Genomic DNA, 27919 nt, shown 5'->3' with positions numbered 1-27919 from the left:
TGGATCTATCTGGCCTGTAGGCAACCTAAAAAGGGTCAAGTGTAGCAGGCAGTGAATATGTGATATGAGCTTTGACTGTATGCTTATAAGCATGGAGGTGAGTGCTACTGGGCAATCATGATTGAGGGAGCTCACACTGGGTTTCTTCAGAACAGGGATGATAATGTTATTCTTGAAGCATGAGGGGACTACAGACACCAGCAGGGAGAGGTTAAAGATGTCTGTGAAGACATCTGCCACTACGTCAGCAGCATGGTATCATGGTGTGGAGGGGCAATGCAAGCAGTGGTGCAGAACACCGCTGTAAACTCTCTGGGCAAAACGGTGAGACGAGGTGTTCATGATCAGGAGAGAACCCTTATGAAACTGCTTGTACATCCACACACCACTGTTTTATGCACACATCAATTCCCCTGCACTTACCCAACTTTGTACAGTCCTAACGGTTATTGAAAGAACAGAAAGGTCCATTGGAACAATGGTCAATGGGATCCACCCATGTCTCTGTAAAATGAAAGACATTACAGTCCTTAACAGGACGTAGTTCGTCTAGCTTGGCGTTAGCTAGAAGAATGCTGGGAAGTGGGGAACGGTGTTGTCTGTTCCTCAGTTTGACCAGGACTCGAGGTCTTTTCAACCCTTTCCTCCGGCGGTTTTTCCATACCCACGTACAGTCAATTGGTGTGGTTCCTGATTGTGAATATTTGAGGACATCTAAAAGAGTATCTGTCATAGGTGACCAGTGCATTGCATGCTAAAAAAATAGCGCTACACGAGAAAAATGCAAAACTGAGGAGAACATCGAGTGATGGCAGCCATCCCCACTGGTGCCATCTTACTAACAGACTGCATGTGCATTTGAGAGTTTTACCAGGGAAGAAAGCATCTGAATTGATGCTTTCTTTATCAGAGGAGCCACAGTATCCAGAGTTGTATGATGTGAAGATCTAATACTGTTAAAAAAGATAATTGGCCTCTGTCCGAGCAGTGTTCAGGTAGCTGCTCTGCACTGTGTTAAATCGAGTATTTTACCTACTTTACACAATTTGCTTTACATAACTGGCCTCACTCACCTATTCATTCAAACACATTTTTCTATGCTTTTAAGTGTTTTCTATCTAACATTAACACACATTCACACTTTGGTGGATGCAACTTGGGTTAGTATATTGCCCAAGGATATTTGGCATGATGACTGCACCAGCCAAAGATCAAACCACCAACCTTCCAATGAAAACCAAAGAAATCATCAGACAAAATGGGGTTTCAGTAAATACTTAGAAATGTTCACTTTCTATGCCATATGTGAGAATAAGATCCAGAGTATGATTAAAGTAGTAAGTGGGTTCTTTAACATTTTAAGAGAGCCAGTTGAGTAGTAATAGATTAAATGCCATGTTGAGGATGTCATTTTCAGTATCTACATAGATGTACTAAATCACTGAATCCACTACATCAGTACAATATAAGTTTGAGAAATTAGACAGAAACTCTGTATAAGGACCAGGTGAATGATAAATAAAAACTTCACAGAACACACAGATCACAGCGAATGTCCATGTGGGGTTTTGAGAGAAATATCACACTGTCAACTTCACACAGATACACAAATGTAAGCCGTGTTCCTGTCCCAGTGTAAACCTGGGGTATCTGGGCCTCCTGAAGTAAAGCAGAACTTAATCATTTGTGTGTAAATGATTACTATTTATTATAGTTGTGGTCAAACATGTTGTCACATATCTGTGTATTTGTGCGTGGATTTGAGCATGCATATGCGAGTCCTCAAAAATTACACACAAATCACAGTACAGATTGATAAATCTTTGTTTATGTTCATATTGTATGAATTCATAACACTTTTGAGGTAAATTTCTCTCCATATGTCTGGGTCTTTATGATTGATTAATAAAGTTGTTTACACTTTTCCTCCTCTGCCTGCACTTCGAGGATTCTAACAGTTAGTATGACTTGGGGTGTTGATTCATGTCAAATAATATAATCCTTCTGCTGTAACCAGGTTTCTGTAATGAAGAATAAATCAATATATTGATGAATTATTAAATCATATTCTACTTTCTTTGTTATTTCTTTAATGTTGAAATAAACGTTTGATGATATTTGGTTTGTTTTTAAGTGGTCAAACACAGTCTTTATAGGAATGGGGTTTTGGGAGTATAACAGGAGGAGAGAAGCTGCAGAGAGGCGTGTAAGACTGCAACTCTGCCTTCTGGTCTCAACCATGGACAATTATTTTGCAGGGGATTTAATAAATTTGGCCAGATTTGTGTAATAGGACATTATCTAAACATTTTTATTAAATGGGCTACACCACTGAGAGATGTAACAGAAAGAGTAAATGAGACTGTACAGCAGAGAGAGCCAACACCAAGTGACAGCACCACCCATCATTTATTTATTAAAATGTTGCTAACTGGAATCTTCACTTGCTCTTCCTGTGATGATAAAGACCAGACCTGTACGAATCTGTGTTCTCACCATTGCTGTAGATGCCACTGAAGTCAGCTGGTGCCAGTTTTCTTTCACTAAATTCTGAGCTCCGCTTTGGTTTGTCCGTGCTAGCTGTTTCACCAAAGTCCCTGTCTGAAATCACAATATGGAAGATGATCCCTGGAGGGCTTTCGTTTTTCCATTCCCTCCACAAAGCTTCAACTTTAAAATAAGTAAAGATTGTACATATAACTGACTGAAACTGTGTGTGTGTGTGTGTGTGTGTGTGTGTGTGTGTGTGTGTGTGTGTGTGTGTGTGTGTGTGTGTAGATATAGATATATATATATATTTATTAGGGGTGCAACAATACTCGTATCGATATTGAACCGTTCGATACAGTGCTTTCGGTTCGGTACATATATGTATCGAACAATACAAAATTTTGTGTTGAGCGCTCAGTGGATCTGCGTTCGACTACTCCGCCTAGGCTGCACCGTTGAGCGCAGATCCACTGAGCGCAGCGCAAGCTAGCAAGACAGAAGCTAAGCTCGTTGCAACATGGCTACTGCCTCAACGCTACCCGAAACTGAACCTCCCCCACCCTCATTCAGATCTGGCGTTTGGAATTATTTTGGTTTTCATGTGACGTATGACCCTGAAGGTAAGCGAGTCATGGACAAAAGTAAAACAGTATGTTGGATGTGCCACGCAATGCTCAATTGGTGGGAACTAGTGCGTTAGCGCAGTTAGCTCGTTAACGTGTTGACGCCGTCCAGCCCCACACACGGGGCAATCCGCGGTAACTCGTTAACGGAGATTTGCCACGTTATGGCGTTAATGTCATTTTAACGAGATTAACGATGACAGCACTAGTGGGAACACAACGAATATGACTGCACATTTACGCCGACATCATCCTGGCGCAAAGACAAGTGGAAGCAGACAAAAACAACAAGCACGCATGCTACAAACTTTACCCGAGTCATTTAGACAGCCGTTAGCACCTGATTCTCCTTGTGGGGACCTGATATGTTTAATATGCTGCTGAGAATATAGCCCAGAAGAAGCTATAGTATAGCTTTTATTTTGGAAAGAGACATTTCTCTGTAATAAACTCTCTTTTCCAAAGATGAGTGATTTCTCGATCTTAGATTTATTATTTTGTTGTTTCAGCAACATTAAATTTAAAAACTGTACTTCTGAGTTAAAATATATATTTATAATTTTAATAAATGGCATGAACTTTTTTTTGTATTGAAAGAATATCAAACCGTGACACCAAAGTATCGAACCGAACTGAACCATGAATTTTGTGTATTGTTGCACCCCTAATACATATATATATATACATATATATATATACACACATATGTGTATATATATATATATACACACATATGTGTATATATATATATATATACACATATGTGTGTATATATATATATATATATACACATATGTGTATATATATATATATATATACACATATGTGTATATATATATATATATATATATATATATACACATATGTGTATATATATATATATATATATATATATATATATATATATAGAGAGAGAGAGAGAGAGAGAGAGAGAGAGAGAGAGAGAGATGTATATATGTATATGTATGTATATGACAGCTACACATGGTATTTTCACTAAAAATACTTTCTGAACAGAGTGTATATCTCTGCAGCTAACATGACAAACTCTTCAAGTGAAACTGCATATTTCAAAAACAAAAATCTTAAAGTCCAACATATCTAATAAACATGTATTTGGAAAGCAATGTCTCTTACCTGACAGCTTTAGGAAATTCATATCCGTACAAATCAGAGTCAACTGCTGAAATATGTTTCAAAGTAACTTGGTTGCATCCCACTATAAATTAAAAAGCAGTCAGATGAGACATCCTCAGAAACATATTTCCAGCTTCACTTTTTCTTAGCGAGAATATAAACTGGATAAACAAACAATACGGTTACTTAGTTCTAAGTTCATACAACCTAAGACATACAAACACTGTGCTAGTCAGTGTACTGCATTTAAAGGACTGCAGGCAAAATAAGGTGTGGCCCACACAATGCTACTATGAGTGTGAGTAAATAGTTTCAAACAAGCACACCTGCGTGTGGTTTTGATTATAAAACATAAAAAGGCTTGGATAAATATTTGCTTGAAACTTGAATGAGCAGATTTTTAGTAGTTGTGATGCACATTTGATTATCATTAGGTGTATGCAATTTCTGATTCACATTTAACCAAGCCACGGGTGTTGCATCAGGAAGAGTATCTGGCATAAAATCTTTGCTATATTAAACATGAATTAGCTAGAATGACATGTCCATAGCAGATAGTTCAGGGCATGGGTTAACAATGGCTGCCCTCCAGTGCTGCTGGCCAAAAATGTCCTGGAGGAAACTGTGCTACTGCTTGCCAAAATAAAACAAAGAAGGGAAAGGTGGTTCAGAAGCAATGAGACATGGACTTTGGAGGTGAGACTAGGGATTTTAAAAGTGGAGACTATGAGAGCTGGTTGATATGAAGGAGAGAAGGAAGGTAGATATAATGTATGTGGATGAAGCCAGGTTGAAGAGAAGTAAGGCCAGGAGCACCGGAGGTAGATTCACTGTGCACTCAGGTGATTAATGTACTGGCTCTTGTAAACCCTTTTCTCTTCACAAAGCACTTTATACAATCTGCCCGAGCACTTTTTAAAAATGTTTTTTTCTAAGTAAGTGCTATCTATCCAACATTTACACACGTTCGTAGTCCTATAGAGGTGGAATGTGAAGTAAAGAGGAGCCTGCAGTTTGTTGTAGTCTTTACCTTACAAAATAAAGAGTCTCGAGGCAACTGCGGTAGTGATATGGCGAAATAGAAATAAAATTGAACTGAACTAAACTGAACTGAATTGAATTGTAGAATGGTGGTACGAGGGAATGTCTCTAAGCTACTAAAATGGTAGTCTATAGGATGACTGCAAAGTGATGCTGGTAGACGATGTCACATATTAGTCATCTGTTACCATCTATAGTTTTCTCTGAGCCCCTACGCAATCAGAGCAGTAGAGGCATGTTTAGCCGGTGATTTCAGCGCTAGTCTCACAGGTAATGTAAGCAAGCCACTTTCCTCTGCCCTTTCTGATGTTTTCAGTTCCTCCTGACTGGTCAGCAAGCCACTCTCCTCTGCCCTATTTGGTGATGTCAGCAAGCCTCCTCCTCTCTGCCCTGGTTAGAGATGTAAGCCATCAACTCTCCTCTGTCGTGGCTTGTGATGTCAGTAATTTACTCTCCTCTGCCCTGGCTGGTGATTTCGGTTCTGGCCTGGCTGATGAGTTCAGCAAGCGAATTTTCCTTTACCCTGATCTCAGGAAACCACTCTCCTCTGCCCTGGCTGGTGATGTCGTCAAGCCTCCTCTCCTCTACACTGGCTGGTGATGTCAGCAACATCACCAGCCAGTGATGGGGGCTACTTTACCAGGGGGCTTGTGCTGCATGCTTAGGCCATCTTCAGTACACCAGGACCTGGGCTGCTGGCTGAGGCAATCTACACCACACCAGAGCCTTTACTGCACGCTGGATGAGGCCATCCACATTTAACCAGGGCCTGTGCTGCCGGATGAGGTCATCTAAAGCTAACCACTGTCTGTGCTCCTGGTTGAGGTTATCTACATTACACCAGGGACTTTCCTGCTTGCTGAGGCCATTTTAATTACACCAGGACCTGGGCTTCCAGCAAATAGTAAACAGAGCCTCACCAGGGTCTGTGCTGCTGGGTGAGGCCATCTTCACGACACCAGGGTCTGTCCTGCTGACGGAGGCCACCAACGTTACACCAGGGCCCATGCTGCCGGATGAGGCCATGTACATTTCACCAAGGCCTGTGCTTCTGACTAAGCCATCTAAAGCACACCAGGGCCTGTCCTTTCTCTGAAGCCATCTATACCACACAAAGGGCTGTGTTACCTGCTGAGCCCATCTACATTAATGTCAGCTTGTGTCATTAGTCAGATTATTCAAACGAGCTTGCAAAGAAAAGCGTCTGGACTTCTTTAAGTTATTGAAGACGTTTCACCTCTCATCCGAGAAGCTTCTTCAGTTCAAATGGCGTTTTCCCATCTGCTGCCTCACCTGCACCGGAGTATTCGCCTCAGAGAGTGGGTGTCTCTCACCGGGCTTCGGCCGCTCCCTCTCTCGCCGCTCCGCTCCTCGCTCACCCACCGCCCGCCTCATTCATCCCACTTTCCACGTCGCCAGGGCGCCGCAAATCTGCCTCCCATCTCGCCTCGATGGAGGCTCCGTCGCTCGCCGCGCCTGCTACTACATGTGAACACACTGTTACGGTGTGTTCACACCGAACGCGATAGAGGCAGGCAGAGCGTCAGGCTTACATGTAAAGTCAATGGAAAGGCGCGCTGACCCGCGATTGCGGCTCCCGCAAAAATTCGGAAGCAGATTTGCGTCGCGAAAACGCCAAAACGCCTGAAACGCGCGTTTCAGGCGTTTGACTCGCGAAAAAAAACACGCGCGTGAGTTTATGTGTTGCATTTTGTGCATACGCGCGTTTCGCGTCCACCGCTCGAGTTGGAAAAATCTGAACTCCAGCGTCAAATCACGCCGCGACAACCAATCAGGAGCCTGGTGACGTGGCTGTTACCTAGTTCAAAGGGGCAGATCCAGCCAAAGCCCTTTATTCTTCAATAGAAGGAAGGCTAATCAATGCCGTAGCAAACAACCCGGAGCCGTACGACACCAGCTGCTTTCTGGACCGAGACAGGAATATAAAGGACCGAGCTTGGAGGAAGATATGTGAAGAGATCGGGCAACCTGGTAAGTTCATTCATTTCTCTTAAGTTTTCTCTAAAGTTTTCACTGACCCGGGGAAGCCGCACAAAAGCTAGCAAGCCACCGCTATTTTCCCACTGATGTACAAATACCGTTCTGCTTTTAGGCATGTTGTCATTTAAGAATATATTTTATTGTTTATTAATAAACAGCACACAGTGGTCCCGCTGTTCATCCGTCACTGCCTCTTTTTTTTTTTTCTTTTTTTTGCACCGGACAGCATTGCATTCTGCAGCCTGATTGACAAATCTCCTGCGCTTGTCAATTTTATCATGTTTGGTTTTGATAACCATCGCGTCCAATAGAAAAAAACAGCACAAAAACACCCATAACTATGAGCCTCATTCGGAAATACACACCTGCACCGCGACAGCAAAAGTTTGGGCAACCTTGTTAATAGACATCATTTTCCTGTATAAATCGTTGGTTGCTACAATAAAAAAGGTCAGTTAAATATCATACAGGAGACACACACAGTGATATTTGAGAAGTGAAAAGAAGTTTACTGGATTTACAAAAAGTGTGCAATAATTGTTTAAACAAAATCAAGCAGGTGCATAAATTTGGGCACCACAAAAAAGAAATGAAATAAATATTTAGTGTATATCAATGTGTGTGTCTCCTATATGATATATGGGGTGCCTTTGTCTGGACGTGCTTCCCATCCAGAGCTGCACAGCACAGAGGAAAGTTCCAGCGCTCCTGGAATCCCTCTGTGATGGACCGCCAGTCTCCAGGTGAAGGCACAGCCATGAAGTCGTCCACTAGACAGTCCCAGATGGACGTCGCTGCCTGGGGGGTGATCTGGCTCACCGTGGACACACCGACTCTGAAACTGAACGCGATGGTCCTGAAGGAGTCCGCGGTGACAAGGAACCTGGACAAAATTGTTCAAAATCAGTATTATGTGTACTGCAGTTACAAAATACATTATTCAAATTCCAAAATACTTTTGTGATGTCAGATATAAATTACAAAACATGAATCTTACACAAAACATTTTGTAATTATAAGGATAATTACAAAATGTATATTAGATAATATCTAAAACAGTTGTGTTTTACTTTAACTTTAACATATCATAATTTGATTGGTAGCAACTTTCACAACTACAGTGAGCCAATCACTCATAATTCCTAAACATGTCAATCAGGTAGGAATGAAGTGAGACATTAATAGAAATGTTGACATGTATGTTGACATGTAGCCCTTTCCTTACTTAAATCATTAATATTTTTGAAAAATTAATCTGTGATAAAACAGCTTATCAAGATAGAACCATGTAACTAAAGATTAACCAAACTGTTCACAGTTTTATCTAACTCTGTTTTAATAAAGGCTGTGACCCCTGCTATAGAGTCTGACAGCTGCAGGGATTATATACAAATATTCAACTATCCCAGAATTAAACCAGGTCTAAATAAAAAGGAGTGAGTATCACTACAAAGGTTAACTCAGTGGTCCTAATGTTACAGTTTGATATCAGCAAACACCGAGCGCATACATTGATGTGACACCACAGCCATGCTATCATAGCTAGCCGGTCGTCACGGCAAAGCTACGAGAGCGTCTCTCAGCATGGGCCCGAAAAAAGTTCTGTCAGCCGAGGAAGGAGACGATATTAAGAAGTCGCTGGAGTTTATGACAGAGGAGATTTCTACTGTCAAACTGCAGCAGAAAGCCATCCTGGACCTGGTCGAGGAAGTTAAGGCTCTCCGCATCCAGAACGCCGAGAAGGATCGGCGGCTGGCGTACCTGGAGAACAGAGTGGCGGATTTGGAGCAGTACACCCGGATGAACGATGTTATCATCACGGGGCTTCGCATCAAACCCCGGTCATACGCCCGGGCGGTCGCCACTGACAATGTAGGAGGGCCAGGAGAGGAAGATGTCAACTCCACGGAGCATCAAGTGGCTACCTTTCTACGGTCCAAAGGTGTGGAAGTGGATTATAACAACATTGAGGCTTGCCACCCTCTACCCCGAAAAAATGACAGTAACAAACCAGCCATCATTGTGAGATTTGCAAACAGAAAACAGAAAACAGCACTGTTAAAACAAGGAAAGAAACTGAAAGGATCCGATGTCTTCATGAACGAACATCTGATAAAAAGAAATGCGGACATTGCCAGGAAAGCACGTTACTTGAAGAAACAGGGAAAAATTCAAAATACATGGACCACCAACTGCAAAGTATTCATTAAACTCAATGGAACACCGGAACAAGCCAAAGTGTTGGTCATCAGAAATATGGAGGAGCTGGACAAATACTGAGGTCAACTTACTCTGGAGGTATGAATACACATGTGACGTGACACACAACACAACACATGGCACAGTCCAAAAGAACTTCATCTGCATCCGGCAACAATATCAACATAACTCATTGGAATTCTCTTTGTGATAATCTGGAACTGAGAACATTTCGATACACAGACCATAATGTTCTAGACTTAGAAAAGGATATAGACCCGGAAAATAATTTCTTCTACAACATCAGCTGTAACTGCTGCTACTTCACTGATGAACAGTTTAAGCACACCATCAACACGGAAAATAAATTATCAATAATCCATTTTAATAGCAGAAGTCTGTATGCCAACTTCAACAATATAAAGGAATATCTCAATGAGTTGACAAATCCATTTGAAATTATTGCCATTTCTGAAACATGGATCAATGCGGAGAAAGGAATGGACTTTGGACAGGAGGGATATGAAGTGAATTTTGTAAATAGAAGGAACAAGAGTGGAGGGGGAGTAGCTGTGTATGTGGATAAAAACCTAAACTACAAGGTGGTAGAAAGTATGACAACTGTAATTGATAATTTACTAGAATGTATAACAATTGAAATTTATAAGGAAAAAGAAAAAAATGTAATAATTAGCTGTATATATAGAACACCTGGCTCTAGTATTCAAGTATTTAATGACTTCATAGAGGAAATATTTTCTAAAACAAATCAAAAAGTTATGTTTATCTGTGGTGATTTTAATATTGACCTGTTGAATCCAAAAAAGCATAAAATGACCGACGAATTCCTAAACACTATGTACAGTTTGAGTTTACATCCTAAAATAACCACGCCCAGCAGAATTACACCACATTGTGCCACCTTACTTGACAATATTTTCACTAACAATATGGAAAACAACATTGTGAGCGGAATATTAATTAATGACATCAGTGATCACCTACCAGTTTTTGCAGTTTATGACACTAATTATAAGAAAAATCAGCATGAAGAACAACTGAGATACAGACGTGTAAGGACAGAAGAAACTATGACTGCATTTAAGAACGCTCTATTAAATCAGGACTGGGACAATGTGTACAAAGAAGCTGATATTGATATTGCATATGGCATATTTTTAAGAATATTCATGGAGTTGTACGATAAAAACTGTCCAACAATAAAATACAACAGAAAGCACAAATATTCAGATAGACCATGGCTCACTAAGGGTTTACAAAATGCATGTAAAAAGAAAAATACACTCTATAGGGAATTCCTGAAACAAAGAACAAAAGATGCTGAAAATAAATATAAAAAATACAAAAATAAGTTGACCAATATTATACGTGTATGTAGAAAGGAGTATTATAGTAAAATATTGAACAACAATAAACAGAATATGAAAGGAATATGGGATGTTTTAAACGGTATCATTAAAAATAATTCTGGACAACAAAGTTATCCACAATACTTTATCGATAATGGCAATATTATGGAAAACACTGCTGATAAGGTCAACAGCTTTAATCATTATTTTGTAAATATTGGACCAAAACTGGCAGAACAAATTCCTGAGTCACTGCCATCAGTAGACTGTAGTGAAAACCTGATTGATAGGAACCCTAACTCAATGTTCCTCACATCAGTGGAGGAAAAAGAAATAATTGACATTGTACACATGTGTAAATATAAAACATCTACTGATTGTAATGATATTGACATGAAAATCGTCAAGAAGGTCATTGAAGGACTTGTAGGACCTCTAACATATATTTGCAACTTATCATTTCAGACGGGAAAAGTGCCAAACAAAATGAAAATAGCTAAAGTTGTGCCGCTGTATAAAACCGGGGACAGACGCCACTTCACAAATTACAGGCCTGTTTCTTTACTACCACAATTCTCCAAAATCCTAGAAAACCTGTTTAATAAACGATTAGACAAATTCTTAGATAAATATAAATTACTCTGACAGTCAATATGGATTCAGATCAAAAAGATCAACATCTCTGGCATTAATCGAATCAATTGAGGAGATTACGAATGCTATAGATCAGAAACAGTATGCAGCTGGAGTATTTCTGGATCTCAAGAAAGCATTCGACACAATCAATCATGACATATTAATTAATAAACTGGAATGGTATGGGATTAGGGGGGTTGTACTGCAATGGGTGAAAAATTATTTAAGTGACAGGAAACAATTTGTGAAGCTGGGTGTCCATTCCTCATCATGCTTGGACATTGCTTGTGGTGTTCCACAAGGCTCTGTACTGGGTCCAAAATTATTTATTATTTATATAAATGATATTTGTAAGGCATCTGATATATTAAAATTAGTATTATTTGCAGATGACACAAATATTTTTTGTTCTGGGGGGAATCTAAAGGAGCTGCTGGATACAATTACTTCAGAAATGTGCAAAATTAAAAAATGGTTTAACAGGAACAAACTATCGCTAAATCTAAGTAAAACTAAAATTATCTTATTTGGGAATTCCCTTAGAAATGCACAAGTGCAGATTCATGTAGATGGTGTGGAAATTGAAAGAGTACTTGAACATAAGTTTCTTGGTGTGATTATAGATGATAAATTAAACTGGAAGTCTCATATAAATCATATACATAACAAAATTTCAAGAAGTGTCTCAATCTTGAGTAAAGTAAAACACATTCTGGACCACAAATCACTCCACATTATCTATTGTTCCCTGATTGCACCGTATTTGAATTACTGTGCAGAGGTTTGGGGCAATACTTACAAATGTTCGCTATCATCAATCTTTATATTACAAAAAAGGGCCATAAGGATAATCCATAAAACTGGTTACAGAGATCATACAAATCCACTATTCTTAAAATCAAAAATTCTAAAATTCACAGATCTGGTTCATTTTCTCACAGCACAAATTATATATAAAGCAATAAATAACCTGCTTCCTGACAATATTCTAAAAATGTTTTCTAAAAGGGAACGGGGATACAATTTGAGGGGGGAATTAAATGTAAAACATCCTCGTATCCGTACAACATTAAAAAGTTTTTGCATCTCTGTGTGTGGAGTGAAGCTGTGGAACAGACTAAGTAAAGATATGAAGCAATGTCCAAGCATGGCGCAGTTTAAAAAGCGGTTTAAGGATATGGTTTTTACAGGGTACAGGGAAAAGGTAGAGATTTGATAGGGTGTTCTTGTCTAATATTTTCATGTGTGTGCGCATGCACGGGTTTGTTGGTATGGGTATGTATGTATGTATATATATATATATATATATATATATATATATATATATATATATATATATATATATATATATATATATATATATATATATATATATATATAGTGAGATCGTTAACAAGACTGGCTACGGATACCGACTACGGAACGGAGCAGTTGTCAGCCACCTCCTGTACATGGATGACATCAAGCTGTATGCCAAGAGTGAACGAGACATCGATTCACTGATCCACACTACCAGGCTATACAGCAATGACATTGGAATGTCGTTCGGACTGGAGAAGTGTAGTCGGATGGTATCAAAGAGAGGGAAGGTAGTCAGAACTGAGGGGATTGAACTACCAGAAGGCAACATTGCAGACATAGAGGACAGTTACAAGTACCTGGGGATCCCGCAGGCAAATGGGAACCATGAAGAGGCCGCTAGAAAGGCTGCAACCACCAAGTACCTGCAGAGGGTCAGGCAAGTCCTGAGGAGTCAGCTGAATGGTAAGAACAAGATCCGGGCCATCAACACATACGCCCTGCCCGTGATCAGGTACCCTGCTGGGGTAATAAGCTGGCCAAAGGAGGAGATAGAAGCCACTGACATAAAGACAAGAAAGCTCCTGACCATGCATGGAGGGTTTCACCCCAAGTCCAGCACCCTGAGGCTGTACGCTAAGCGGAAGGAAGGGGGCCGGGGACTGGTGAGTGTCAGCACCACAGTCCAGGATGAGACAAGGAACATCCAAGAATACATTGGGAAGATGGCCCCAACTGACCGAGTGCTCAGTGAATACCTCAGGCAGCAGAAACCCAAGAAAGAGGAGGGAGACGAGGAACCATCATGGAAGGACAGGCCCCTGCACGGTATGTACCACCGACAGATAGAGGAGGTGGCTGATATCCAGAAATCCTACCAGTGGCTGGACAAAGCTGGACTGAAAGACAGCACAGAGGCACTAATCATGGCAGCACAAGAACAAGCTCTGAGTACAAGATCCATAGAGGCTGGGGTCTATCACACCAGGCAAGACCCCAGGTGCAGGCTGTGTAAAGATGCCCCAGAAACAATCCAGCACATAACAGCAGGGTGCAAGATGCTAGCAGGCAAGGCATACATGGAACGCCATAACCAAGTGGCCGGCATAGTGTACAGGAACATCTGTGCCGAGTATAACCTAGAAGTCCCGAGGTCAAAATGGGAGATGCCCCCAAGGGTGGTGGAGAATGACCGAGCTAAGATCCTGTGGGACTTCCAGATACAGACGGACAAAATGGTGGTGGCTAACCAACCGGACATAGTGGTGGTAGACAAACAGAAGAAGACGGCCGTAGTGATCGATGTAGCGGTTCCGAATGACAGCAATATCAGGAAGAAGGAACACGAGAAGCTGGAGAAATACCAAGGGCTCAGAGAAGAGCTCGAGAGGATGTGGAGGGTGAAGGTAACGGTGGTCCCCGTGGTAATCGGAGCACTAGGTGCGGTGACTCCCAAGCTAGGCGAGTGGCTCCAGCAGATCCTGGGAACAACATCGGAGATCTCTGTCCAGAAGAGCGCAGTCCTGGGAACAGCTAAGATACTGCGCAGGACCCTCAAGCTCCCAGGCCTCTGGTAGAGGACCCGAGCTTGAAGGATAAACCGCCCGCAGGGGCGTGCTGGGTGTTTTATATATATATATATATATATATATGTATATACATATATATATATATATATATATATATATGTATATATATATATATATATATATATATATATATATATGTATATGTATGTATGTATATGTATATATATGTGTGTATATATATATATATATGTATGTATATATATATATATATATATATATATATATATATATATATATATATATATATATATATATATGTTGTGTAGGTTGTGTATCCTTCAGGTGTTAATGGGGTTATTGAAAATGTGTATATGTGCGTATGTGTGTATATACAGTGGGGCAAAAAAGTATTTAGTCAGCCACCGATTGTGCAAGTTCCCCCACTTAAAATGATGACAGAGGTCAGTAATTTGCACCAGAGGTACACTTCAACTGTGAGAGACAGAATGTGAAAAAAAAATCCATGAATTCACATGGTAGGATTTGTAAAGAATTTATTCGTAAATCAGGGTGGAAAATAAGTATTTGGTCACCTCAAACAAGGAAAATCTCTGGCTCTCACAGACCTGTAACGTCTTCTGTAAGAAGCTTTTCTGTCCCCCACTCGTTACCTGTATGAATGGCACCTGTTTGAACTCATCATCTGTATAAAAGACACCTGTCCACAGCCTCAAACAGTCAGACTCCAAACTCCGCCATGGCCAAGACCAAAGAGCTTTCGAAGGACACCAGGAAAAGTATTGTAGACCTGCACCAGACTGGGAAGAGTGAATCTACAATAGGCAAGCAGCTTGGTGTGAAAAAATCAACTGTGGGAGCAATCATCAGAAAATGGAAGACATACAAGACCACTGATAATCTCCCTCGATCTGGGGCTCCACGCAAGATCTCATCCCGTGGGGTCAAAATGATCATGAGAACGGTGAGCAAAGATCCCAGAACCACACGGGGGGACCTGGTGAATGACCTGCAGAGAGCTGGGACCAAAGTAACAAAGGTCACCATCAGTAACACACTACAACGGCAGGGAATCAAATCCCGCAGTGCCAGACGTGTTCCGCTGCTGAAGCCAGTGCATGTCCAGGCCCGTCTGAAGTTTGCCAGAGAGCACATGGATGATACAGCAGAGGATTGGGAGAATGTCATGTGGTCAGATGAAACCAAAGTAGAACTTTTTGGTATAAACTCAACTCGTCGTGTTTGGAGGAAGAAGAATACTGAGTTGCATCCCAAGAACACCATACCTACTGTGAAGCATGGGGGTGGAAACATCATGCTATGGGGCTGTTTTTCTGCCAAGGGGACAGGACGACTGATCCGTGTTAAGGACAGAATGAATGGGGCCATGTATCGTGAGATTTTGAGCCAAAACCTCCTTCAATCAGTGAGAACTTTGAAGATGAAACGAGGCTGGGTCTTCCAACATGACAATGATCCAAAACACACCGCCCGGGCAACAAAGGAGTGGCTCCGTAAGAAGCATTTGAAAGTCCTGGAGTGGCCTAGCCAGTCTCCAGACCTCAACCCCATAGAAAATCTGTGGCAGGAGTTGAAAGTGCGTGTTGCTCGGCGACAGCCCCAAAACATCACTGCTCTCGAGAAGATCTGCATGGAGGAATGGGCCAAAATACCAGCTACTGTGTGTGCAAACCTGGTAAAGACCTATAGTAAACGTTTGACCTCTGTTATTGCCAACAAAGGTTATGTTACAAAGTATTGAGTTGTATTTTTGTTATTGACCAAATACTTATTTTCCACCCTGATTTACGAATAAATTCTTTACAAATCCTACCATGTGGATTCATGGATTTTTTTTTTCACATTCTGTCTCTCACAGTTGAAGTGTACCTCTGGTGCAAATTACTGACCTCTGTCATCATTTTAAGTGGGGGAACTTGCACAATCGGTGGCTGACTAAATACTTTTTTGCCCCACTGTACGTAGGTATGGATAGATAGAAACATATATGTGTATATATTAAAAAAAAAAAAAAATTACACATAACATATAATGTAATTACAAGGAGGTATTTCTGTAGTCTATTGATACTAGATAGTGGAAAAGGGGTGGGATTAAATAAGCTTATGCTTCTTCCTGCTCCTTTTTGAACATGGACGTTATTTGGAGTTGTGGTTGCTCGTTTTCCTTTTGTTTGCTTTGTTCATTTGTCTCTTTTAATTCTATTTTTTTTTATACTTTTTCAACATGTTCAAAATAAAGATTCAATCAATCAATCAATCAATCGCAAACACTGATAACAGCATAAATCGAATTAAATCGGGACTTGATGAGACCTTCTGAGTATCACTAGAAATATTATAAAGAGTCGTCTCTGTACCACAGTTTGCTTTCAGTAAACACCGACAGCATTCACTGTTAGCATAGCACATCCATGTTAGCAGTGTATAAATGGATGGTTTAGCATATATTAGCACAGGTATCAATAAAGGACTACCGTATTAAACACTTTTACTAACCTCAGGCAGATGGACAGGCGCTCTGCAGGTGGGATTGAGCGCCTGTAATTGGTGTCTAGGTGGGCGATTCTGGGACCGACGCGGGACAGCAGGTCCTCAAACTGGCCGAGTGAATGACGGTGATAGCGCTGGAATCGGCTGTAATCCAGGCGCAGCTCCTGGAGCAAGTGGTGAAACTCACCAAACTGCTCACACCTCTGGAGGACCTGATGGACCCAGGTACGGCGAGGATGTCCTTTACGCCGCTACTCTGCTCTCCACAGTAAGTAGAGAAGGGAGACTCTCTCTTCAAGCGCTAGCTCGACAGCTGCCATCTTGCAAAGATACCGGTCTGGCAAAACTTCCTCCCACATCCCTCCCACATTTCCGGTTCACGCGCGTTAAAATATCATATTTTGGGGATTTTTTGGATTTTTCTTGGACATGCGTAGAGGTGCGAATGTGCACGCGTCAAATTAGGGGCGTTTGGGGCTTTTGTTTTCGCGTCCATCGCGTTCGGTGTGAACACACCATAAGAGTAGGCGAGGTTCACGCCGCCACCGCGTTTCCTGTTCGGAGCAGCAGCATCCGGTGGTGAGCGAAACTGACTTTTTTCTTTCACCTCGCCATAATCTAGAGACTATTGACCGCCCACCTAAGCCAAAGACTGTGTACTATGATTATATTCTGGACTACCCAATTAATACTCACCATCCTGCCTCCAAAGAGACTATTCCACCATCACAAGCCACTGCTAAAGGCATTATCCCCGCTAAACCTGATAGTTTCTCCCATTCCCTCATTATTTCCTCACCCATCGCTCAGCCATTTCCTGCCAGCACGGTGGCCCAGATTCGGCCTTCCCCTTCACCTGTTTCACCTTCTCAGGTGAAGGCAGCTAAGGCTCAGCCTGTCCGTGTAACACCCCAACCTGTGCCAGCTCCCAGGACGAGAGCAGCTGTGACCCAGTCTGTCTCCACACCAGTTCCTGTTTCTCGGGTGGGGGTGACTGGTGTCCAGCCACCTCCCGTGCCTGTCCCAGCACCCAGGCTGAGGGCAGCCGGAACCCAGCCTGACCTCGCTAGAGGCTCGGAAGAGCTAGCCTCTCCACCTGTCACTCCACCACTTCATCCACCTCCTGATCCTGCCTTTCATGCACTAGGATTATCCCTAGTTAGGCTAGCTGACCTGTCCCCTGCTCAGGCACCAGCTTTACTAGCCCAGGCTGCAGCGTTGTCACCATCTTTAGCTCTGCCCGTAGCTCCGCCAGCCTTAGACTCACCAACCTCTGTTCATCCACTAGCCTCCCCCATAAAACCAGCTTCTTGCTTAAGTGAAAATAAATGGATGGTGTTTTTTTGCGCTAGTAAAGTTGTGGAGTTGTATTTTGTCTCGCATCAATTATATCATCAGTTATATCGTTATCGCAAATTTTCAAATATATATCGTGATAAATATTTTTGGCCATATCTCCCTGCTCTAGTTCCTATCACTCTTTATAGCCTATTAGTTTCATGTTCGATGCACTCCGAGGTCATAGCAAATTAGAACAAACATCCTACTGAGTGATTTTGCAGAACTACCTTCTATTTCTAGAGTTGCTAATTATTTGGCATTATTGCAGAAAACCAGCCTATGAAATGGATGAAATCGTGACTGAGTTCCAGCGCTACACAAGGGACCTGCTTCAAACAAACCACCATGCCAATCAGATTACTTCTTCCATGTGAGGGTGAAGAGGTGACCCTTCTGGATAAGATGGTGAAGGTTTGTTGAACAGTGTGGTAGTAACACCAGGGAAAAATTAAACTTGCTCCTGTTAAATATTCTTAAGTCTTTTGCTGTATAAATAGTGGTATTTTTTCCCCCAAAAGATACAGTAAATAAGTAATGTTAGTAGTGGGTGATATCATGTAAACACTGTCATGATTTGGTGTAAACATTTTGTCATTTGTAAACTATAAATGACATGGATTCTACACTGTTACTGATGTGATGTTCTATAAAGTGGTTTTAATAAAATAAAAAAAGGCAAAAATTAGTTTGTTTCTTTATTCAACTTTTGAACAGCGGGACTCAGTCAGTACATATTCAGTAAATGCAAATTATTTACACGGCAGTGCACTACAGGCATAAATCTAGACCCCTAGATAAAACATTATGGCATTATAGCAGTGACGACTCCTCCACAGTAGCAGCTGGGAGTTTTCTTTTTTGAGGACGGCTCCTTTTACCTTTCAATACGGATGGTCTGTTTATGTTTTGATCAAGAGCCTTTTTTGGGGCAGCTGAAGAGGAGAAGTCCATCTTATGGCCAACCTCTGGCTGTATCTTGGTCATATTACCCAGCAAAACCCAGTATGCAGGTTCACCTGTAACAGTCCTTGTGCCACGGATCAACACTGTTGCTTCTACATTAAACAGAAGAGCAGTGACGTGGGTGCAGGTCTCTGCGACTCCGGCCATGCAGCTGCAGTGGGCGGCTTCAACCTTCCCTGTGATGCTCACAGTGACCCATGGTTGCAATGCTGGTTCATTCAGTCTTTGAGAGTGCAGGACCTGAAACATACACAAACTTCATTTAAAGACAAGAACTAATGAGCCAAGGCCGACATAAATGTGTTTTATCTACTTTATCATAAATGTACATACATGTAATTTTTCATTTTATTATGCATCCATCTATAGAACGCTGCATGTTATAGTGTAAATCTGCCTGTTCTCTCTCAGAAACCTGCCTGCAGAAAATAAACCTAAAGTATGTAATGCAAGGATGTCTTCACTTTCAAAATGGAGACAGCATAAAGTGACCATTATGAATCACTTAATATGATAAGGAGATTCTGCAGGTCATTAATCAATGTATATGTAAGGCAGTGACTGGAATAAGTCACAAGGTGTCGCTGTTGAGCTGCATATGTATGGTAGATCTAAGCAATTTTGACTATTTGTCCTCTGCAGGACACCGTAGTTCAGATTTCTCGTTCGCGCGGGCGCCATCTTGGTTCAGTGTTTACTGTGATTTGCAAAGGGCCAGCAGCAGAGTTGGAGTGGTGTTTGCCCCAGCATCTGAATAAACGGCGCAGTCCGAGCCACAAATTGAACGCCTGTGTCCGACTGCTCTCTCTACTGCGCACCCCAATCCAACACAAACTTACACAACGCAGAGTCCGGGGTGTAGGGAGGCCCCTGCACTGGTTGGGTTACATATACAATTAAAATAAAATGTATTGGTAGTGACACAAGATACAAATATTGAAGCAAGATGTGTAATTAGAATTATTTATAATAAATCTGAATAAATTATTGCAATTTCTTTATTTTTAATTGGTTTGGCGCAGCTTTCACAAGCAATTGGTACGTTTTCAAAACTCTTAGTACTTATATCACAACAGATCATCAAAAGTGCACGTTTTTCAAACATTTCAGCATATTTTCAATTGTGTCAGTACAATACACATTATGACAAAATATCCTTTTCACTACACAAAATAAGTGTTTCATCTAAATAAATGTTTCGTTCACAGTTACTGCCTTTCATAATGTTATCACTATCAAATTTTTGATTTGCATCTCTTATTATTCAGTTTAATACATTTTTCTATCATTTAATTCAACTGATCTTAATGTTTAATCAATGAATCATTCATTATGTCCATGGATTTTCAACTTGACTGACTGTTGTCTGGTCATTTGTAAGTTACACATTGCTGCAAGAGCTTTCAATCTAGAAATACTAATTGCTAATTGTTTCCCCCTGATGATCCCAATTAGTTACCATATAAGTAGAACTGTGTTTGAGACTTTGCACTGTTCAAATATGGAGCAGGATAGACTCGTAGGGAGAGGAAACCTTCATCGAAGAGGTGGTGGTGCTCCTCGACAGAGAGGTGGTCTTCAGAGAAATGTAGGCAGAAGACAATGCACCATCATCTCTAATGAAGTCCGGGCCATCATTGTTGACCATGTGGTTAACAGAGGCTTTACCATGGCTGAGGCTGCCAGGTTGGTACAGCCTAATTTAAAAAGGTCAACTGTCAGCTCTATCATCAGCACTTTTCGCCAAGAAAACCGGCATGTCTGCTATAGCAACTTCACTTCTAAAATATAGTACTCTATTGTATAGATGAACAACATGTAATTGTCAGTTTACAGTAATGTAATTTGTAATACTTCAATATTGACAGTATATGATTGTCCTCAGAATTAACAGGAGACAACCTGATGGTGGTCGCCCACGTGTTTTGACTGACCAGCAGGAGTTGGCTGTGGTGGAAATGGTCAGGGCAAGGAATGACATACGGCTGTCTGAGATCAAACAGGCTGTTGAGAACAGCAATGACACCTTTGCCAATGTGCCATCAATTAGCCTTCCAACGATTGCCCGGCTTTTGAAGAAGCACCAGGTTTCCATGAAACAAATTTACTTGGTTCCTTTTGAGAGGAACAATGTCCGGGTGAAACAACTGCGTTCAGAATATATTCAGGTACAACACTAAACTGGCATGCAATTACTGTAACAGTACTGACAACTATTAGTTGTAAAAAAAAACTAACTAAATTATCATTTTAGAGGGTGATGGAGCTGGACGCTGCTGTGAATCATCACAAGTATATTTTTGTTGATGAGGTTTCAATCTGGCAAAAACTAGACGCAGAGGACGTAACCTTATTGGACAAAGGGCTACCATCCAAGTCCCTGGACAACCTGGAGGAAACATCTCAATGTGTGCAGCTATATCTGAAGATGGTGTGGTAGGCTGTAGACCAGTTCTAGGGTCATACAACACTGAACACCTGATAGTTTTTTTTAAATGAACTGGAGCAGGCCTGTCAGGGAGAAGACATCGTCTGTGTTGTTGTGTGGGACAATGTCAGCTTTCCTTTTTTTTTTTTTTTTTTTTTTTTTTGTTATGCCTGAACATAAGTGTAATATTTGCTGTGTAAAGTTTTACAGGTCAGTTACACTCATTCATCACCAAGGACAATTTGAAACGCTTACCTTGTATTATTTGCTCCTGAATAAAATGATTGGTAAAAGTACTACGTTGAAAAAAGATCTTACTGTTTTGTTTGGGTGATTAAAGCAAATGTTCTCAGAATATATCACAATGATCATGTGTTCTGCAACAATGATTAAGTGGAATGAAAATATGTGCAAATACAATGAAATCATGACATCAGATTTGAAAGAATGACTAGTGGTGTTACAAATGTGAGTTTTGTACTGAGAGATTTGAAAATGTACACTTTAGTTATGAAAATAGTACCAAACCAATTTAAAAAAATTGTAAATTAGGGAGAAAAACACGTCGGGGGAGAGGGTCCCGGTTCTCCAGTTAGATTGTACTTCACAGCGTCATGTTTTGCGTTGACAGGGTTATTATTGGAGTAAATGGATGGCTGGAGCCTCTGCTCGAAGCGTCTCCGATCGCCGCGAGCGGGTTCATATTGGAATGAATTGACAACCCACAGCGTCTCATAGAAACGTGGAAGGGTAGCTTTACCGTCAGCATGGGAAGTTAAGGGACGTGACAAATTGTCAGTATTTTACGCGTCGGGAGTGAGAACGGGTTGGATTTAGATACATGAAAGTCATTTTGTGCTGTCGCTTGCATTTATGTACTGTCGCATAAATTAAGCCTAATTATTGCCTGAGACTGTTCTTGTTAAATGATGAAAAACTCAAAGGCACATTTCAGCAGTGGATCTGTGTGAAATCAGCAACTTGCAAAAATAATAATAAATAAATCAGAATGTGGGCTATTGATTCTAAAAACAGAAATTGCAAAGAAAGTTCAACGCTTACTAAAAGTGCAATTAAATCATCTCAGCAGCTTTACTCATGAAATTATTGCAGTTAGCTGAATTCATATGTTGCATCTTTATATCTATCTAGATAGATATTATACATATATTTATTTATGTGAGCAGTGCGGAAACCTGCACTGATCTGACCTAATTTCTTCCTCATCCTGATTCCTGACCTGGGAAGGGAGAGAAATATAGTTTTTATGTTTTTGTTTCTCTTCTTGTTTTATTGAATTCCTTCAAGGAGAACACAGAGTGTGAAGAAGTGGGCAGCAAGGACTTGAAATAGGGAGGCTGGGGATAGAGAGGAATCAGCAGGCACCTAGTTTTGAGAGACAGTGGTTGTTGATCTCTGTGTTGTAGAGTCATTACCCTGTTTTATGTTGCATTATACTTCTTTTTCCCCCCATATATTTTTGCTGAAATTTTCTGTTGTACAATACAAACAAATATTTGAACACCCTCACATTCACACACCCATCCATACATCAAACCTGCCTACATCATATTCAAATGTAGAAATTGGCATAGTTTTCACAGTAATACAAAAATACAAGGAATTAGGATAAACAAGATTCTCCCTTCCTTCCCTTCTTCTTTTCCTTCTTTTTCATAAACGTCCTTCACCTCCACTCCCTAAAATATCCATATATGTCTTCCACATATTCACAAAGTCCCATTGTTTGCCCTTGGCAATATATGTTAGTCTTTCCTGGCCTAGAAAGTCTGCAATTTCCTTCTTCCAGAGTCCCATGGAGGGAGCATCCATACTCTTCCAACATAGCGCAATGGCTCTTCTGGCTTGAAGTAATCCATAGTCCAGTAATTTTCTTTTTTCCGATTGCTTAAATTCCCTTGGGTATATTCCAAGTACACAGAGTTTACCTTTTAAAGGGATTTTTACCTTAAACACTTCAGACAGACATTTGATCATGTCTTTCCAAAATTCCTGGATTTTAGGACATTCCAGACAATGAAGAAGAGTTTCTTTTTCAACTAAACATTTAGTACAGATGTCTGGAAAATCATCGGACATATGATGAAGCTTGACAGGTGTTATATAGGTTCTCATGAGCCATTTATATTGCAGTAGTTTAAAGCGTGTGTTTATTGTTTGTTTTTGTGATTTTAAGCAAGCCTGGTTCCAGTCATTTTCATCTATGTCCTCTTGGATCTCCCTTCTCCAAGCATCTTGCATTATACTTCTGATTTAGAAGTTGTGAAATTAGCACACTGATTTGTATTACACTATACTGCTGATTTATTATTGCGAATGAATTACACTGTTTTATGTTTTATGATACCTTGTATTGCTGATTTATAAAGAAATACTGTTTGCATAGAATCATGGCCTTGCTTTTCTGATTGTAAAGAGAAAAGAACATACTGCCTCATTTCACACAGGAGGAGAAAAAACAGGAAGCCTGAAGAATGTGAATGTTTGTGACTTTTGTGGGGGCCGAGGCTATAAAGAGTTTGTGTCCCGTCCGGACGTTTGTAATGCTCAATGCTCCTTCAGCCCGAAGATCAAAGAATTGGGTTTTTTTACAGATTATGCACACACACAAACACACATGCAGCTATTACCCGTTTCTTCTTTTTATACTTAAGACAACTTCTTCTTGAATGAAGACACCGATCTGTCACATGTAAAATGTAGCCAATTTTATTTATTGTTCCACTCCATCTGCTTAACCTGTGTTCAGGTTAGGGAGATGATGGAGGAAATGGTGGTTGTAAAGAAAGGGGTAAAGAAGAAGAAAAAATAGGTAAAAGGGGGATGGAAAGGAGGAAAGAGATAGAGGAGAGAAAACCCTAACAATCTCCTCTGGGATAGGAGAAACTCCCTTTAAAGGAAGAAACCTATGGCAGAACCAGGCTAAAGAGGGAGCAGTCAACTGCCGGGACTGGTTGGGGGGTGAGGCTGAAAAAGAGAGAGAGAGAAGGAGAGAGGGGAGCGATATGGGAGAGGTGTTAGGAGTTAAAGAGAGGGAGATGGGGGAGAGGAGAGGAGAGGATTAAGATGGAACCGAGGTGGAGGAACACAAAGTAAGTTCAAGTGTCCCTCCTGCGGAAACATCAACATGATGTTGAGACCGATTAGTTGAAAAGCCGAAGCAGCCAGTTCCGCTTCTTCTTCTTCTTCTTCTTCTTCTTCTTCTTCTTACTTGGCGGAATCTCTGGCAGGCTCTTAACCTCAGTTTCGAGTTCAGCCACCTTCACAGTGAGCATTTTCTGTTTGTCTCGTAGACTTTGCGAAGATTCCTGCACAGACAATGCAGGCGGCTCCTCTTTTTCTTCTTTTTCTTGTTGCCTGGTGTCTTTTTCTTTCAGAGGCTCCTGCAGAGACATTGCAGTGGATGGCAGCGAGTCCTCTTTTTCCATCTTCATCTGTTCTCCAGTTACTTTTTCTTTCAGAGGCTCAGATGTTTGCAATTCATTTGCATCAGTGGAATTTTGTTCTTTTGGCTCCTGTGTGATTTTAAGGTAGGACGCTTTGGCCTCTTTCAGCTCTTGGTTAAGAGACTCAACCTTCAAATCATGGAGGGCCTTGTTGGAGCAGAGCTGGGATTTCAGGTCACTGATTTCCAGGTTGAGCGTCTCCTGCTCCTGCATGTGTTTAATAAACTTGATTTATTGATCAAACTTGCTTGTGCTGTGAGGTCCTCCCTCCACATAATCATACCTGTGTCAAACTGTCCAGTTACATGTTTATAAATAATATATTGGCCAAATTTCCATATGTTTTTGACCTGGGGGTAGAACTGATTATAAACAGGTAAGAAGTTCTTATGAACTTATGACATAAACCATTATGCATTTAAGGTTATCCTGTTTGTTTTTTATTTAAGAAGAGAAGTTGTTCCACTGTGCCAACATCGAGGGCTGTGTCTGTTTCTCTTCTTGTAGGTCATGTCTCCTGGCTCAGAGAGAATCCTCTTGCATGAAACTGAAGAGGCTGGAGTGCATAGAAACTGCACTGCAAGTTGGAAGAGGTGCGGGTATGGTCTTTAAAAGCCATTAGTTGTCCTGGAGTGGATCCTCTGTCCAGGGAATTAAAGGATGTATCATGTATCTCTGTACTTCCACTGTGACTGTCCTCACTCACATGGCTATCCAGCAGATCCCACAGACCATCACCAAAAAGAATAAACAAATTAAATGGCTGCACATTTTGTAGAAAACCTTTTTTTTTTTTTTGGAGGGGGGGGGGGTCTAACAAAGGGATGGTTTGCTTTTAGTGTGGCTTTACTGGAAGTAAAATTTACTGGAAGTTCGACATAGTGTAAATCTCAATAACAGGATGTGCAGTTCTTAGCTCGCATGTAGTTGAGCTTGCATCCATTAAGACTGAACCACAGCAGCAAAGCTACAAAAGAAAATAAATCAAAATTTCAGTGTGTTAATTCATTATGTATACTATTTATATACAAAAAGTAAAACTTGTTGTCATTAGTGAGGTGTACGAAGTAACAATTTATCTATGATAGTTTTTTCTACTATCAGATAATGACCCAAAGCAAAGCAACTGGATGCAGAAAGGCTTAGCAGTAAGGAAACAAAGCAAGTAGTGCTGCCCATGCGTTCTAGATTTCAGGCGGTCATTAACTGCAAAGGATTTCCATCAAAGTGTTTAAAAGAATCCTAATATTTACAGTCATATTAGTTTGTTCAATTACTTTTGAGCAGCTCAAAATGTGGGGCTGTGTTTAAAAATGGCTCAACTACTGAAACAGTCAATGCAATACTTTTGCCAAATCCCTCAAAGTAAAGCTGAAAATCTGCACTTCAATCACATGTTGATTATTTGATTTAAAACCCACAACAGTAACTGGTGTAGAGGCAAAATTACAAAAAATGTATCATCCAAAATCTTGTAAATTCAGGTTGCATCAATGTTCTCGTGTTCTCTGAATCTTTAGTATAGGGCCAAAGAGAGGTGCTTGGAGAGTTACTTCACAAGAACCACATAAGGAGTTTGTTTATACTGCCATTGCCTAATGGCAAGAAACTTGAAGTTCTCAATAAGTCACTACATACTGTAACAGAGGCTTTTCAAAATTCAAGATTCAAAGCGTTTATTGTCATGTGTACAAAGAAAAGCATTTCTCTGTACATGGTAATTCTTTTTCTGCTGTCCACACACAGATGTACAAATAGATTATATAAATAACATGAATAAATAAATGGAGACAAAAAAAATATAAGTATTAAATAGATATATGTGCACAAGAGCTATGAGCTTAATGTGCGTGTTTTATATGTGAGATGACCTGATGTGCAAAAATTATTATCACTGTTAAAATAAGTCAGCTGTTCGAGATCTCTGGATCTTTTTCAGGTCTTAAACGCTCCGCTATATCCAGGAGGGGGCAGCAGATACAAGCAGAGGATAACAAAATGCCTGAAATCTCAGCGAAACTTAAACTGTACACTTGTTGATACAAACCTTTGTAGTGATGTCATGTTTATTTTTGGCTGGATTTAACTGAAGTCAAAGCCCTGTTTACACGATATATAGTGTTTGTATAATAAGAAATGAATCATTTTATGGTAACAACTTCAGATGTAGACTTGGCCAATAAACAGAAAAGTCATTAGATCCTATTTACCTTGGCCTGGCATGTGGGCAATTTTAAATAAACCAACTACAGTCTTCATGTTGCATCGACATGTGTTGCAGTATATCATGTAGCACGAAATATAAAAAAAAGAGATACAAAAATAGTGGATCCTGGGTCTTCTAGTTGCAGTGCGGGTACCATATTTCAAGCTAAATGCCTAAATAATTAGCATCATTTTACCCGTCTATCAACGAAGGAGGCGTGGCCTTTGTTGCCTCATTATTGCCACATTTTAAAAATTATAATAATTTATCAAATGATGAACATCGGGAACAGAGAATGTCTGCGCGCACACATACGCAGCGCACAAACGTTCACAGCTGTTCTAGTGTGTGTGTTCAGGCAGATGAATCAGTGCTTTTATGGTCGTGTCGCAGGGGAATAGAGGCCACCCTGCTGGCTGCTACTGCCGATGCCGTTCTTAAACATAGCAGTGAAGCCTCCCGCTCAAACACCGCTCAATTCAAAGTTTATGCAGAGTGCACATAATCAGCATCTGTTTTTCTTTGCTGGACACAGATACAAAGGATGGTCGGTATCTTCTTATATAGGAAGCCATGACTGAAAATCCTTAAATGCCTCACAGCACACTTTTACCACATGATAATTATTGTTTTTCATCGATACAGTTTCAAAATGTGC

General features: G+C 40.6%; 1 protein-coding gene and 1 long non-coding RNA gene across 4 annotated transcripts in view; both read right to left on the bottom strand.

Annotated features, from left to right (window-relative positions):
* gad3 (glutamate decarboxylase 3) overlaps nucleotides 1-4458 on the bottom strand; it is a 36719-nt gene extending 32261 nt beyond the window's left edge. For all 3 annotated transcript variants that reach the window (XR_013903151.1, XM_026150915.2, XM_080292579.1), the window contains exons 1-2: nucleotides 4251-4458; nucleotides 2497-2601 (exon numbers count right to left, since the gene is read on the bottom strand). Coding sequence is in view for 2 of the 3 variants with exons in the window: in XM_026150915.2 (XP_026006700.1) it covers nucleotides 2497-2601; nucleotides 4251-4272 (127 nt within the window). In the remaining variant the exon portion in view is untranslated. The remainder of the gene's footprint in view (nucleotides 1-2496; nucleotides 2602-4250) is intronic.
* Nucleotides 4459-7780: 3322 nt separating this feature from the next.
* LOC145422063 (uncharacterized) lies at nucleotides 7781-17225 on the bottom strand. Its single transcript, XR_013903444.1, has 2 exons — nucleotides 16863-17225; nucleotides 7781-8175 (listed from the first exon to the last, which is right to left on the bottom strand). It is a non-coding gene; the product is annotated as an uncharacterized LOC145422063 (long non-coding RNA).
* Between the last annotated feature and the right edge of the window lie 10694 nt (nucleotides 17226-27919).

Source organism: Astatotilapia calliptera, chromosome 18, assembly GCF_964374335.1.
Source record: "Astatotilapia calliptera chromosome 18, fAstCal68.1, whole genome shotgun sequence".
In the NCBI taxonomy this organism is placed as follows: domain Eukaryota; kingdom Metazoa; phylum Chordata; class Actinopteri; order Cichliformes; family Cichlidae; genus Astatotilapia; species Astatotilapia calliptera.
This window is presented reverse-complemented; position numbering and strand designations above follow the sequence as displayed.